Consider the following 14,587-nt stretch of genomic DNA (forward strand, 5'->3'; position numbering starts at 1 on the left):
GCCCTCTTCCAGTGGATCTTCCCAACCCAGGGATTGAACCCAGGTCTCCCGCATTGCAGGCAGATTCTTTACCGTCTGAGCCACCAGGGAATCCCCTCTTCTGTGTATACTTCATCAACTGTTTGAAGACAACTGTCATGTCTCTCCTTTAGTCGTAATCTGCTGGCCAACTCTCCTAGTTTTTCATGTGTTCCTCAAATGATTTTTCTGTCATCCTCATCTTAATTCTTCGTTTAACAGTAAAGCATTAATGTTTAATGCTTTACTGATGCTTTTTATATCTGTTCTCTCACTTGATATTCATACTGTCTCCATGAAGTGAAAGCAGTATTATGTAAAAAGGTATCATTATTCCTGCTTTACAGAGATGAAAATTGGTATCTTGGAGAGGTTAAAAAAATACATCATAAAATCCAAACCCCTCCATTGCACATTACACATGACCTACCATTGTTGCTTCCTTCCTCTGGTTACAACCTAGTTTCTTAGTGTTTTTCCAGTAATATCTGAAATTGAATACAAAGCTCTAGGAGCAGTCTATCTGGTGTAGTACATAGTGTCCATGACTGGTTATTATGTATTTTTAACGGTAGTAAGATTGAAAATGTACCTAATACTTTGGATGTGTTTGTATTTTAGTAATGGACTAAGTATTTTTTCTTCCGTTCATTACCACTAGATCCAAGGCTCGTGACACTAAGGTATTGATAGAAGACACAGATGATGAAGCTAACACTTGAATCCTCTGAAGTCTAGATTAACATCCTTGGTTTTCCTACTCTACAATTCTTTCCTCGACCAACGCAACCTCTAGTACCTTTCCAGCCGAAAACAGAAGACATATAACACGTTTTCCGAGCTCTTCCAGATCGGATCCTATGGACTCCAAACAAGCTCACTGTGTTTCTTTTCTTTTCTTCTCGTTTAATTTTCATTTTCTATTTTTAAAACAAATATTTACTTCATTTTGCCAATCAGAGGACATTTTAAGGAACAAAAACACAGTATCTTCTGGATTGTTTACAATCACAAGGACACAGATACCTACCAGGATGAAGAACAGGCATTGCAAGGACCCTCTGATGGGACGGTACCGAGATACCTCGGCTTCCGCTTGGCCCGGTTTTGACTGGTTGAAACCGGACATTGATTTTTAAATTTTTTGTCAGTTTATGTGGAGAATTTTTTCCTTTCCTTCATACCCAGCGCAAAAGCACTGGCCGCACTTGCAGGGAAAGTGCAACTTAGAGCAGTACCTTCATTCACGAAGCTACTTTTTAATTTGATGTAACTTTTCTTATTTTGGGGAGGGTTGCTGGGTGGGTGGGAAATATGATGTATTTGTTACATATGGTTTTCTCATTATTTATGAAACTTAACCATAAAAGAATGATATAACTCCTGTACAATGAAGGTGGTAACAGTGAAGACAGGGGAAACTAATGTTGAACAGCATTTGAGGGTTTAGTCCACAATACCTCTTTCATGAGACGACTTGCACCTGTTTGACTTTTTCTTCCTTTCTTTTTAATTTTAAGCCAAAGTTTTATTACTGATGTTTTGAGTTGCTGCTGCTTCAGAATCCTGAGCGTGTCTCCTGCAACAAAGCCTTCACAACACGCCCATACAACCAGCTGAAATTTATTGAAGAGGCCTGATACATTTTTTTAAGGAACAGATGTGGAATACATTTGCCCATATTCCAGCCGTAACTGAAGTTACGCCTTATTAAGCTTCAACATGTAGGGTAATTGAAGTACAGCCTTTACCAACTTGGGATTAGAAGGCACAGCTATTTCATAGACTCTCTACACCCTCATTGGATAGTCTTTCTTCTGGGCCCACTTACTTTAGCCAGAAGTCGATCAAATTAAAAGTCTGTCTTGGGGAAACCATGCTTTTGAGAGCATAGAACAAGTTGCCCTTCCTCTCTCACTTGACAGTGATGAAACAGATTGGCAGCCATGTCTCCCAGCAGTTTTAAAGGATGAACATTAGATTTCATGCCCTCCTATGACAGAAAAACTGCCAAAATCGGGGGGGGCCTAAACTTGGTTATACACAAAAAGCGTATTTCTTAGAAATTTCAGACTATAATGGTCTGTACACAATGCTCATTTTCACTTTTGTCTAATTCCTTTCCTATTTCCCAAGTCATCAGATAAGCCCAAAAACCCTAAAGGATTTTTCTCCCTTGAATGTGATTGGCATTAAATTTAGCATTATCATTTACTTAGTAATAAAAGCATATGATTACTGCCCCTTAGTATATCCTTTTGTTATTAGCTCTTATTCCATGCATCACAAGTCTTCACTCATCCCTGTCATAATTCCAGGAGATTAATTAAAATTCCTATTACTACCAAAATTCTACCAATTAACTAACATTTTCTTTTTAAAGGAGTTTTTTTCGTCTTTGTTCTGTCAAGCTTCCAAAATTTGGTCCCTTCCTGAATTGAGACTTTTTTCCCCTGAAAAATCACTAAGCTCTGTGGCCTTTACAGCTTTTTTTGTTTTGCCAAGCATATTCCTTGGCCCAAAACTGAAGAAGAGAAATTTAATTTTTTTTTGTTTGTTTAAATAAAATGGATAATTTCTAATAATCAGTGGTAACAATTTAGTGACCCTTAATAGATTAAAGGTTGCATTATTTATACTTGGGATTTTTTTTCTAACTACTCTGGTTTTGTACGTTAAAACTATGGGGGAAATATCACTGGTCTGTCCAGAAGGAGCAGTCATTATTACTGAGTTATATAGAAAAGTCCAGTGGACCAGTCATTTCTTGTACAAATAAAACTGATGGTACTAATGTGTATCCAGAGCAATTTGACTTGTCAACTTCATTCTCTGTTAGTAAACCTATATAATGACACACTTAAAATCTTACAGTTGACTTCTGGTATTTTAATTCCCCAGTGTTTTTACTTTAGTGTATCCTATGACCAGTTTGGTCGTTTTTCAACTATTACGATTCTTGACCCTGATCAGTATTACTTTTTCATAGATAATGCATTGTTCGAATATATTCTTTTTCTGCTGTTGGTCCTATCAGAATAGTTTGTTCAGGAATGGTAGGGCTTAGGTAACTTTCAGCTTACTTTGACAGATGCTTAAACATGTTTTTAAACACAACAGCTTTATGTTCCTCCTGAAGCTCTAAAGAGAAAAGAAGGCTTTTCCTCATCAAGAGGAAACAGTTTGGAAGACAGAATATATAATTTTTTCCTCCAGAAAAGGCAATGTGCATTTTTCTCACCTAACTTTTATATACTCTAGTTGTGAATGCTGTGTCCTACCTAAAATTTTACTGGAGCGTCTTGTACACTGAAACTCTCAATAGAACTCCTAGGAAATGAATATCACAGAGTTATTTTAAAGGAGCAGCACTAACCAAAGGAAAAACGTCATCTGATTTTAGGTTTAGGAAGTCTAGTTTTATTTTATTTGAGAATCACTCAATTGATGGTATCAGTTAAAATACCCCCAAATGAAAGAAAAAAGTATTTTTTAAAAAGGATAAAATTTCTTTTTCATTTTGTGATAATATGGAAAGCATTGATGTGTGTAGAGAAAGTAAAAGACAAAAGCGGCTTATTTTCCATGCACAAATGTGCACCTCTAATTAAGGCTGCCTATACCATTAAAATGGATTAATTAAGGATTTCATACTATACAGAGAGACATTAAAATGATCACAAATTGTCATTAATTAGGTTATAATAGTTATTTTTAAGATTGGAAAGAGGTCGGAAACCTATGTGCAACTTTCTTTTTCAGCATCAGCCCTTTTTCTCCTTAAAAAAGCTGCTTCATTTCAGATACAGAAGCAGTGCTGTGGGAGGAGAATGCCAATCACCCCAGCAGTAGCATGTGTGAACCCTTAGAGAAGGAAAACAGAGCCCAGCCCCTCAGATCTGTGACATCCCAGTATTCCAACAGGAGAGTTTGAAGATTTTAACTTGAGATTTTGCTAGAAGTAACTTGTTGGTATATGATATCCTTCTACCATGGTTTGACCAAAGTATATTCATGATAACTAGAGAAAGCAATTTATGCTTTCTTAACTAAGGCAAGTTAAGAATAGGAGAAAATAGTCTATTGAGTGTACAGGCATTAACAGACATTTAGTTGAAGAGAAATAAGGTAATTGTGGAGGTAGCAGAGAAGAGCAAGAGGAAGTTGGACCTTGGCAGCAGAAGCCGGGCAGTGAGGAAAGTAGGTGAGCTTGACCACATCCTTTGGGTGGTTATACTGCTGGTAGACACCTGCCTGTTTTGCTACCCTCTTTCTCCACTACTTTCCTTTACTCGGGAAATAGTTCTTTATGCCCAAAAGCAATTTTATTAGCAATGTCTAGAAAAAAAATTTTAGTCTAAGGAAAGTAATTTAGAAAATAACTATCCATGGTGTTATTTTATTCAAATATTTAGGATTCTCTGATGTGATTGCACTTTATTTGGTAAATGAATTTCAGATTATTTTCTGTAATAGTTTGCATGAAATCTTTTAGTTATTAAGAAATAGGAGCTGTACAGCATATTGAAATTTTAAAAATTAAGGTGGCTTCTCAGATTGAAAAAACTTACATTGAATCTAAGGCTTTCTCAACTACAAAATCACCGAACTTTTAACACATCTAATTTTAAAAGCCAATAATAGATATGATCTATGTCACTAAGTTAAGACAGTAAAAGTTCTAGTAGAACTTCAGGAAAAGTTAAGAGAAATCAAATTTTTGAACTTAATTCATTCCTTTTTATGATGCATCTGGCTTATTTCTTGCTTTTGATGATTAGCTGAAGCAAGGAAAGGTTAAAGAGATTTTACAAATTGCTTAAACACACATATGTTTCTGCATTTCAGGTATCAATCTTGATAGCAAATCTTAAAAGCTAACTTTCTGCATTATATTTTCAGTCTATGCAATGTCAGCACAGTCATAATGTGGTCTAGAGTTTATTATATTAGATGGTAAGAAATTTGTGCTGATAAACGCTATAAACCAGTATTACCCAGTGTTAAGCCACACCACTCACCAAATATGAAGACTTCAAAGAAGTTCGGAGCTTAATTTAAATGATATGAGAAGTTTGCCTGGGAATTGAGAGGAGCCTGCTGATTGGAATGGTTCATCATGCCTTTCTAATATGAATTGGCAAAACTGTGATATTGAGTTGCCCCTTTAAAAACAACCTTCCGGAATGTATTTGCTTGCTTACTATGGAGTATAGTGGTTATCACATTGGCCTAACACTTTGAACACACTTACTACAGAAGAGGAAGTCAGAGGGACAAGATGAGTTTCCCTGAAGAGAAGCAAATGATTATACTGCTTTTCATCTAAAGTATGCTTCCTTATAGCAGACCTTTATTTTATTACTAAAGCAAAGCCACCTTCAGTTTGTTTGTTTGTTTTGTTTTATGCCATCAACCTAAGGAGGACAATCAAATAACCAACTGTTGGCCTTGGATTCAGTGTGTCTGCTAATTACACCATCTCATCTTATATACCTTCAGACCCGTTACTTGAGTAAACGTCCACCATATCACCTTAGTTCTTCCTATGCCCTTTCCTCTGTGCCACCACAAAACAGAGGGAAGACTTAACTACCAGAAAGATGTGAACTTCTAAGAAAGAGCAAGGATTTCATCTCACTCTCCTTTTATCATTATCTCTGAAGTCCCTCCCTACAATTCCCTGATGGTCCATGCTGCAACATCAGCATGGTGGAAGTGAGAAAGATTGTGGGGAATCCCGAAAGAGTAACTGATTGTGACATTGTTATTCTTTTGAACTATAAAATTGTGAGCCACTCACACTTGCAGAAAGAGCAGAACTCTTAAGCTTTATCACATTGTGAAGATTAATATCTTACTGTTTTCCAGATTAGCACAGAAGCTTGTATCAGTGAAGAGTATTTAGGAGGGCAATAGGGTGTAAAATGTACCTGTCTTTGAACCCTCTCCCTCTTACTCATGTTTCCTTCACCCCACCCCACCCCACCACACTGTGTTGGTCAGGTGATACTATTCTATGAAACTGAGCTATAGTTGTCGAAAGTAACCATGGAATGTGATTAGTCCTCTGTGGGTGCTTCTTCCCCTGCTTCTTCTCCCTTGCTTTCTTTCTTCCTCCCTCCACTCTGGTAAATGGAAAAGGTGATGTCGAAGAATTGATGCTTGCTTGGACTCATGTTGTATCTGTGACTATGCTGTTAACTGTCTCCTTCTTCCTTCTTACATGGGTAGAATTCTTATGAAGTGTGGCGTTCCCTTCTTGAAAGTAGGTTTAATGCACAATGTGGTACTGTTTTATAGTTTCTTGATGGTTGTATAAAGCAAAAAGTTAATGTGGTTATGTGTTTTTAAAAGAAAATAAGTGATTGGTTAAAAAAAAACTGTTCTTTTTTCATTATTACAAGCCTTCACTGTTTTCCAACAGTTTACTGCCTCCTTTGTCACTGGTGAATGGTTTGTGTGACTGTGTGTTTTTCTCTCTGGGTTTCTTGGATCCTGAATATGATTCCTCTTAGGACTACTAACTTGTTAAGAGTTTAGGGCAAACAGACTTCACGGGTGAACATTTTTTAACTCTTTTACTAAATTGAAAAATAATCTAAAATAGCATTTTTTCTTTAGGTAATATATGAAGTGTGACCCTAAAGCAATGGGATTGATGCAGCCGATCTTTTTTCAGTTAAATCCTGAACAGCTGGACACCTGTTATTATTCCATACCCAGACACTGTGGGAACGTAGAATTTTCTGTGGAATTCCTGGATTATTACTCTTATCTATCTAGAAAAAGTTATCAAATTAACTGACCCCAGGATAAATATACTCGAAAAGAGAAAAATATTTTATTGACTAAACCAGAATATGATAACATGCAGTTACCACATTAAAGTCAGGATAAGCTGTGGATATATATGACTCATTGGATCCTCAGCACCTCTCTCTAATCTGATGATAATAATAACATGCTCAACATTTGTATGCCTGTAGGCGTATACATACACTATAGTGTTTTACATTTTTAATTTTAGTCAATCAAGTGTTCTGTAGCCCTTCGATAATGAAATATCAAAGATAGTTTAGAAACTTGTTTGTCAAAGATTGTTCCTGTCAACTAGAATTCAGACGTTTTTTTGCCTGCAGTTCCACAGATCCTGTAGAAATCTTTAAGCACATCCCTGGCAGCCTTCGTCAAAAAACTTGCTGGGTAGGGTGTGTGTCCTGCTGCCAGCTATGGTCAGTGACCACGAGGATATACGCTGACTTTCTTCCATGCAATGCCCCAATCTTAGTCTAGTCTGGAGTTCTAGCAGTAATACAAATCAGGGGAGGGGAGACGTCCTTTTTCCAAAGGTGTTTTGTCAGTGGGAAGTCATACAAAATCATATTTACTGAAATGTGTCAAGTACCTAGACGATAGTAGAGGCCTAATAAATATTTGTTAAAGTGAAAGGTAACTTCTAGAGATTATTAGTAGATAAGCTATTGAGCAAATTTAGGAAGTAATTGACTTTTTTCCCCCCATCGATTGCTACAGAGGTTGTGCCTCTTAGGAACACTTGCTTACTGACAAACTGGTCAGTCATCCTGTGTTGAATCAAGTTGTGTGAAAACTTGATCCTGGTGCTCCCTTCCTGATAATTAGCTGCTTCTTCATCCCATGAACTTTCTATTCTACTCCACAGAGAACAGATTAGGTCCCCCAAGGGCAGAGTAGTCACTGCTGACCCTCACTGCCCAGCACAGGCAAGGACCATCTCTCATCAGTGACATCATGTAGTATTAGCACCATTTATAGAGGAGAAAGTGCGTAGTGCCTGGCTGTGGACACTGCAGTAACTACTGACCCTGCAATTAAGATGCAGATCTGACTGGCTGGAGAGCCCACATTCTCCCTGTTCCTTAGAAGGAGAAAACATATTTCTTTCTTAGCAGGAACTAGGAAGCAGCTTCTTTCCAAAGCTATGCCTGATCAGAATGTAACCATCTTAAAGAAAATCAAAGAACATTTTCTTCCTACAAAACACACACACACACAAACTATAGGTTCCTCAGCAAGCTGGGTTCTCTGATTGTTGGTGAGAATTTATCTTCTGCCCCTCCAGGGATGACAGTTCTTGGGACTCTTAAATAGTAACAAATGAGCTCCTTAATCAACTGCTTTTCACAGGAGTCTTCTCCCTTGAGTCAGTCACGTTTTTTCCTGCTCTTCCCTGCAATTTTTAAAAGTTTCATCCATGGTGAATCAGGATGGTATACTGGAGAAGGCATGAACTTGTGATGAATCAGGCATTGATGTGGAGAGGAGAAAAGAGCTATAGAGAAATGAGATTGGATGGCTATTGCTAAGTGCCATTGATATCTACAGAAGAAGCAAGAACGGCTGAGGACAAGTACCAGGCAATTGAAAGCCAGATGTAGAATCAGGGCCTCTTTGTTGCTATACAAAGACGTTCTCATCTCCTACTGTGGGAGGCAAGAGGAAGGACAAAGGACTTAACAGACTAGCAGACCCTCAAAGACAGTTAAACAATCAACCAAGATTGTTGCTAGGTCAGGACCCCCTGTTGGGAAAGCCTGAGACGTCAGATGCAACATCTGGTTGGATCCCTTGCATAGGTTTTGACTCCTCAAACCCCTGAGAACACTCTGAGCCTGTAGCCATAACTCCCCATAATCCTCACTAGCCCTCCCACCCCTGTTTCATATTTTGTAGGAGCTGGAGGATATCCTGAGGGTTCTTGAAGAAAGGGGCCAGAATATAAGATTGAATAGAGAAGTATGTTTGACTTGGAAGTGCTTCACAAGATACAGAATTTAACTCCCTAGCAAGGATTCCAGAAGTTGGTAAAAAACTGGGTGTTAGGATAGCTCCTAGAAACATTGAAAAAGTGATCGTCCGTGTTCAGCAGTTAAAATTCCAGAATTGCTACAGCAGACAGTGAAGGCAGGGTCCACAAAGCTAGGGAAGTGGGCTTGCTGGATACGCTATGGCTGGAAAGCCAAGAGGACTTACCATGAACAAAGGTCATGGAGAATGTACTGGTCAGAGGTACACCAGCATCACTAAAAGTTCAGAGGTGACTCTTGTATGAAGACACCATTCCAGAGCTGTGAAAGCTGACAGCAATAGCATTGGGGTGGTAGGACTCTGTAAAACCAGAGGCCAGCTGGCAGCACAAATCCACCCAATGTTGGTCAAGATGCCCGTTGCTGTTCTTCAGTCACTAAGTCACGTCCTACTCTTCGTGACCCCGTGGACGCCAGGCTTCCCTGTCTTTCACTATCTCCCGGAGTCTGCTCCAACTCATGTCCATTGAGTCAGTGATACCATCCACCCATCTCATCCTCTATTGTCCCCTTCTGCCTTCCGGCTTTCCCAGCATCAAGGTCTTTTCCAGTGAGTTGGCTCTTTGCATCAAGTGGCCAAAGTATTGGAGCTTCAGCTTCAGCATCAGTCCTTCCAATGAATATTCAGGGTTGATTTCCTTTAGGATTGACTGGTTTGATCTCCTTGCTATCCAAGGGACTCTCAAGAGTCTTCTCCAACACCACAGTTCAAAAGCATCAGTTCTTCAGCTCTCAGCCTTCATGGTCCAACTCTCACATCTGTACGAGACTACTGGAAAAAAAAACATAGCTTTGACTAGACAGACCTTTGTCAGCAAAGTGATATCTCTGCTTTTTAATATGCTGTCTAGGTTGGTCACAGCTTTTCTTCCAAAGAGCAAGCATCTTTTAATTTCATGGCTGCAGTCACCACCTGCAGTGATTTTGGAGCCCAAGAAAATAAAGTCTGTCACTATTTCTACTTTTTCCCCATCTATTTGCCATGAAGTGAATGGATTGGATGTCATGATCTTAGTTTTTTGAATTGTTGAGTTTTAAACTAGCTTTTTCACTTTCATCAAGAGGCTCTTTAGTTCTTCTTTGCTTTCCACCAAAAGGGTGGTGTCATCTCTATATCTGAGGTTATTGATATTTCTCCTGGCAATCTTGATTCCAGCTTGTGCTTCATCCAGCCCAGCACTTCTCATGATATACTCTGCATACAAGTTAAATAAATAGGGTGACAATATACAGCCTTGATGTACTCCTTTCCCAATTTTGAACCAGTCCATTTCTTCATGTCTGGTTCTAACTTTTGCTTCTTGACTTACATACAAGTTTCTCAGGAGACAGGTAAAGTGGTCTGGTTTTCCCATCTCTTTAAGAGTTTTCCACAGTTTGTTGTGATCAGCACAGTCAAAAGCTTTAGGATAGCTAATGAAGCAGAAGTAAATGGTTTTCTACTTGCTTTTTCTATGATCCAGCAGATGTTGACAGTTTGATCCCTGTTTCCTCTGTCTTTTCTAAATCCACCTGGTACATCTGCAAGTTCTTGGTTTGTGTATTGTTGAAGCCTAGGTTGAAGGATTTTGAGCATGACCTTGCTAGCATGTAAAATGAGTGCAATTGTGAGGTAGTCTGAACATTCTTTGGTATTGTCCTTCTTTGGGACTGGAATGAAAATTGACCTTTTTCAGTCCTGTGGCCAGTGCTGAGTTTCCCAAATTTGCTGGCATATTGAGTGCAGCACTTTAACAGCATCATCTTTTAGGATTTGAAATAGCCCAGCTGGAATTCCATCACCTTCACTAGCTTTATTCATAGTAATGCTTCCTAAGGCCCACTTGACTTCACACTCCAGGATGTCTGGCTCTAGGTGAGTGATCACACCATCGTGTTTATCCAGGTCATTAAGATCTTTTTTGTATAGTTCTTCTGTGTATTCTTGCCACCTCTTCTTAATCTCTTCTGTTTCTGTTAGGCCCTTGCTGTTTCTGTCAGGTCCTTGCTGTTTCTGTCCTTTATTGTGCAATCTTTGCATGAAATGTGCCCTTGGTATCTCTAATTTTCTTGAAAAGATCTCTAGTCTTTCCTATTCTACTGTTTTCTTCTATTTATTTGCATTGATCGCTGAGGAAGACTTTCTTAGCTCTCCTTGCTATTCTTTGGAACTCTCACTCAGTTGAGTATATCTTTCCTTTTCTCCTTTGCCTTTTGCTTCTCTTCTTTTCTCCGCTATTTGTGAGGCCTCCTCAGACAGCCATTTCGCCTTTGTGCATGTCTTTTACTTTGGGATGGTTTTGGTCACCACCTCCTGTACGATGCTGCAAACCTCTGTCCATAGTTCTTTATCTATCAGGTCTAATTCCTTGAATCTATTTGTCACTTCTGTATAATCATAAGGGATTTGGTTTAGGTCATATCTGAATTGCCTAGTGGCTTTCCCTACTTTCTTCAATTTAAGTCTGAATTTTGCAATAAGGAGTTCATGATCTGAGCTCCAGGTCTTGTTTTTGCTGACTATTTAGAGCTTCTCCATCTTTGGCTTGGTGCAAAGAATATAATCAGTCTGATTTTGGTGTTGATAATCTGGTGATGTTCATAAGTAGAGTTGTCTCTTGTGTTGTTGGAAGAGGATGTTTGCTATGACCAGAGCATTCTCTTGGCAAAACTCTGTTAGCCTTTGTCCTGCTTCATTTTGTACTCCAAGGCCAAACTTGCCTGTTATTCCAGGTATCTCTTGACTTCCTACTTTTGCTTCCAATCCCCTATGATGAAAAAAACATCTCTTTTTTTTGGTGTTAGTTCTAAAAAGTCTTGTAGGCCTGCATAGAATCATTCCACCTTAGCTTCCTTGACATTATTGGTTAAGGTATAGACTTGGATTACTGTGATGTTGAATGGTTTGTCTTAGAAACGAACAGAGATCACTCTGTAGCTTTTTGAGATTGAACCCAGGTACTGCACTTCAGACTTTTGTTGACTATGAGGGCTACTCCATTTCTTCTAAGGGACTTTTGCCTCATCCATCAGAGGGCAGATAGAAGCAAGAACTACAATCCCTTGGCCTCCAGAGCGAAAACCACAGTCACAGAAAACTAACCAAAATGATCGTATGGATCACAACTTTGTGTAGCTCAGTGAAACTAGGTGCCATGCAGGGCCAACCATGATGGACAGGGCATGGTGGAGAGTTCTGACAAAATGTGGTCCACTGGAGAAGAGAATGGCCAACCACTTCAGTATTCTTGCCTTGAGAACCCCATGAACAGTATGAAAAGGCAAAAAGATATGACACTGAAAGATAAACTCCCCAGGTCAGTAGGTGCCCGATATGCTACTAGAGAAGAGTGGAGAAATAGCTCCAGAAGGAACAAAGAGGCTGAGCCAGCGCGGAAATGATACCCAGTTGTGGATGTGTCTGGTGGTGAAAGTAAAGTCCGATGCTGTAAAGAACAGTATTGCACAGGAATCTGGAATGTTAGGTCCATGAATCAAGGTACATTGGAAGTGATCAAAAAGGAGATGGCAAGAATGAACATCGACATTTTAGGAATTGGTGAACTAAAATGGATGGGAATGGGCAAATTTAATTCAGATAACCAGTATATCTACTACTATGGGCAAGAATCCTTTAGAAGAAATGGAGTAGCCCTCATAGTCAACAAGAGTCCAAAATGCAATACTTGGATGCAATCTTAAAAACAACAGAATGAGTTCAGTTTGTTTCCAAGGCAAATCCCTGGCTGGGGTCCTTCTCTATTGCTCAGTGCATTGGGCACTTGAAGGGCTACCCTCCCTGGGGTCTTTCTCTATTGGTCAACGATCAGCGCTGGTCTGCAGAAAGAAGCTACAGTGATGCACACGACTCAGCAGCATCACCTTGCCTCCCTGGCTGCTCTGCTTTCCTCCAAAGGTATTCCCCGCCGGGATCTCCTCCCTCATGTCCCCTCGGGCCGTTTTCCCACAATCAACTGCAGACCTCATCCTAGGATTGCTCTCCAATCCCTGCACTCAAGCTCCCAGCCACAACAGGTTCCAGAGGACTTGCATCCCTGTCCAGGATACATAGGGCTGTGGCAAGGATTGTCTGTGGTTTTCTTTCCATTCAGACTGTTATATAGATCAGCCGCTGCACTTTCCAGCAGCCTCAAATCCTTTTCCGCTGTCCCAGATCCTTGTCCCATGTGGGGATTTGACCCCTGCTTCAGTTCCTCCTGATGGCTGGGACGGTAAAGAATGTTCTGCAATGCCAGAGACCCAGGTTCGATCCTTGGGTTGGGGAGATCCCCTGCAGAAGGGAATGGCTACCCATTCTAGTATTGCTGCCTGGAAAATTACACGGACAGAGGAGCCTGGTGGGCTACAGTCCATAGAGTTGCAAAGAGCCAGATCCAACTGAGCGACTGACACACTTTCAGCTCTCCCGTCCCTGGACACGGGTCCAGCTGCTCATTCTCCTCTTTCCCCCTCCTTCCTTGGTCCTACCCAGTCTTGCGTGGATATATATATATATATATATATATTTCTTTCCAGTGGTCAGGGACCCCTGCCCGCTCTCATCTAGTGTTCTGCAAGATCTTCTGTGTCTGAAGGTATATTCCTGATGCATCCATGGAGAGAGATGGACTCCATGTCCACCTACGCCTCTCCCATCTTGAGGAGTCCCTTCATTCATCTTTATATCTGCTTGTCATACTTTTGTCCTTTTTCTGGAAAGAAAGTGTTTTTTTTGTCTTTTTTTTTTAACACAGGTGATCTGAGTACCCTTGCTATTCCTTTGCTCAATTGTGGTGTAAATGGAGAGATACTGAAACCTCAGTCCAAGGACATGGTGACCAGGGCCCAGGCTCCTTGGGGGTAAGATCAGGGTCACATCACCAGACTAGCCTCTGAGGCTGGGAGAGCTGAAAACTGATGATGAGGGGTATCTAGAAGGAAAGAGCATTAGCTGTGGTGCAGAGACCAGCTGCATCAGTGAGGGGCTGTCTCATCCTTCTAACCTCAGGAAGAAAAGCTCACCACAGTCCTGGAAGAACAGCTGTCTGAACACGTGTGGAAAAGTGAGCTGAATGGCATGCAGGGTGGACTATGGGGGATACAGAAGTGCACCAGCCAGATCCCGGTCTAAGGAAAGGTTTGCATCACAGGTCTGGGGCACAGGTGTGAAGGCACAGGTGTGGAGCACAGGTATGGGCGTGCTGTGAGCAATGTCTCTGGTTGGCAGCTCTCAGCTCTCTTGTCCCCCAGTGGCTCAGCGCCTGCAATGCAGGATACGTGGGTTCAATCCCTAGGTCGAGAAGATCTCCCAGAGAAGGAAATGGCAACCGACTCCCGTATTCTTGCCTGGGAAATCCCATGGACAGAGGAGTCTGGTGGGCTACAGTCTTTGGAGTTACAACGAGTCAGGCACAACTGAGCACAGACGCACCCACCATTACAAATTTTTCCATTCTAGACTGTTCTTGAGGGCAAGGATGCCATCTGTTTTTCTGTCCTGATTATCCAACCATAATGCCTGGCTTATAGTAAGAAATATTAGTTGAAAACATGAATTGAATTAATTTGGCCAAGGATAATTTTTGTATGGGCTTCCCAGGTGGCGCTAGCGGTAAAGAACCCACATGCCAATGCAGGAGACATAAGAGGTACCAGTTCGATTCCTGGGTTGGGAAGACCCCCCGGAGGAGGGCACGGCAACCAAATCCAGTATTCTTGCCTGGAGAATCCCATGGACACAG

General features: G+C 40.6%; 1 protein-coding gene across 1 annotated transcript in view; it reads left to right on the forward strand.

The window, feature by feature from the left end:
- Nucleotides 1-6,444, forward strand: part of XPR1 (xenotropic and polytropic retrovirus receptor 1) — a 208,150-nt gene extending 201,706 nt beyond the window's left edge. The window contains exon 15 of the mRNA XM_027565490.1: nt 680-6,444. Within this exon, the coding sequence (XP_027421291.1) occupies nt 680-740 (61 nt within the window). The 3' untranslated portion in view covers nt 741-6,444. The remainder of the gene's footprint in view (nt 1-679) is intronic.
- The last annotated feature ends 8,143 nt before the right edge of the window (nt 6,445-14,587 follow it).

This window comes from Bos indicus x Bos taurus, chromosome 16, assembly GCF_003369695.1.
Source record: "Bos indicus x Bos taurus breed Angus x Brahman F1 hybrid chromosome 16, Bos_hybrid_MaternalHap_v2.0, whole genome shotgun sequence".
NCBI classification, from domain to species: Eukaryota; Metazoa; Chordata; class Mammalia; order Artiodactyla; family Bovidae; genus Bos; species Bos indicus x Bos taurus.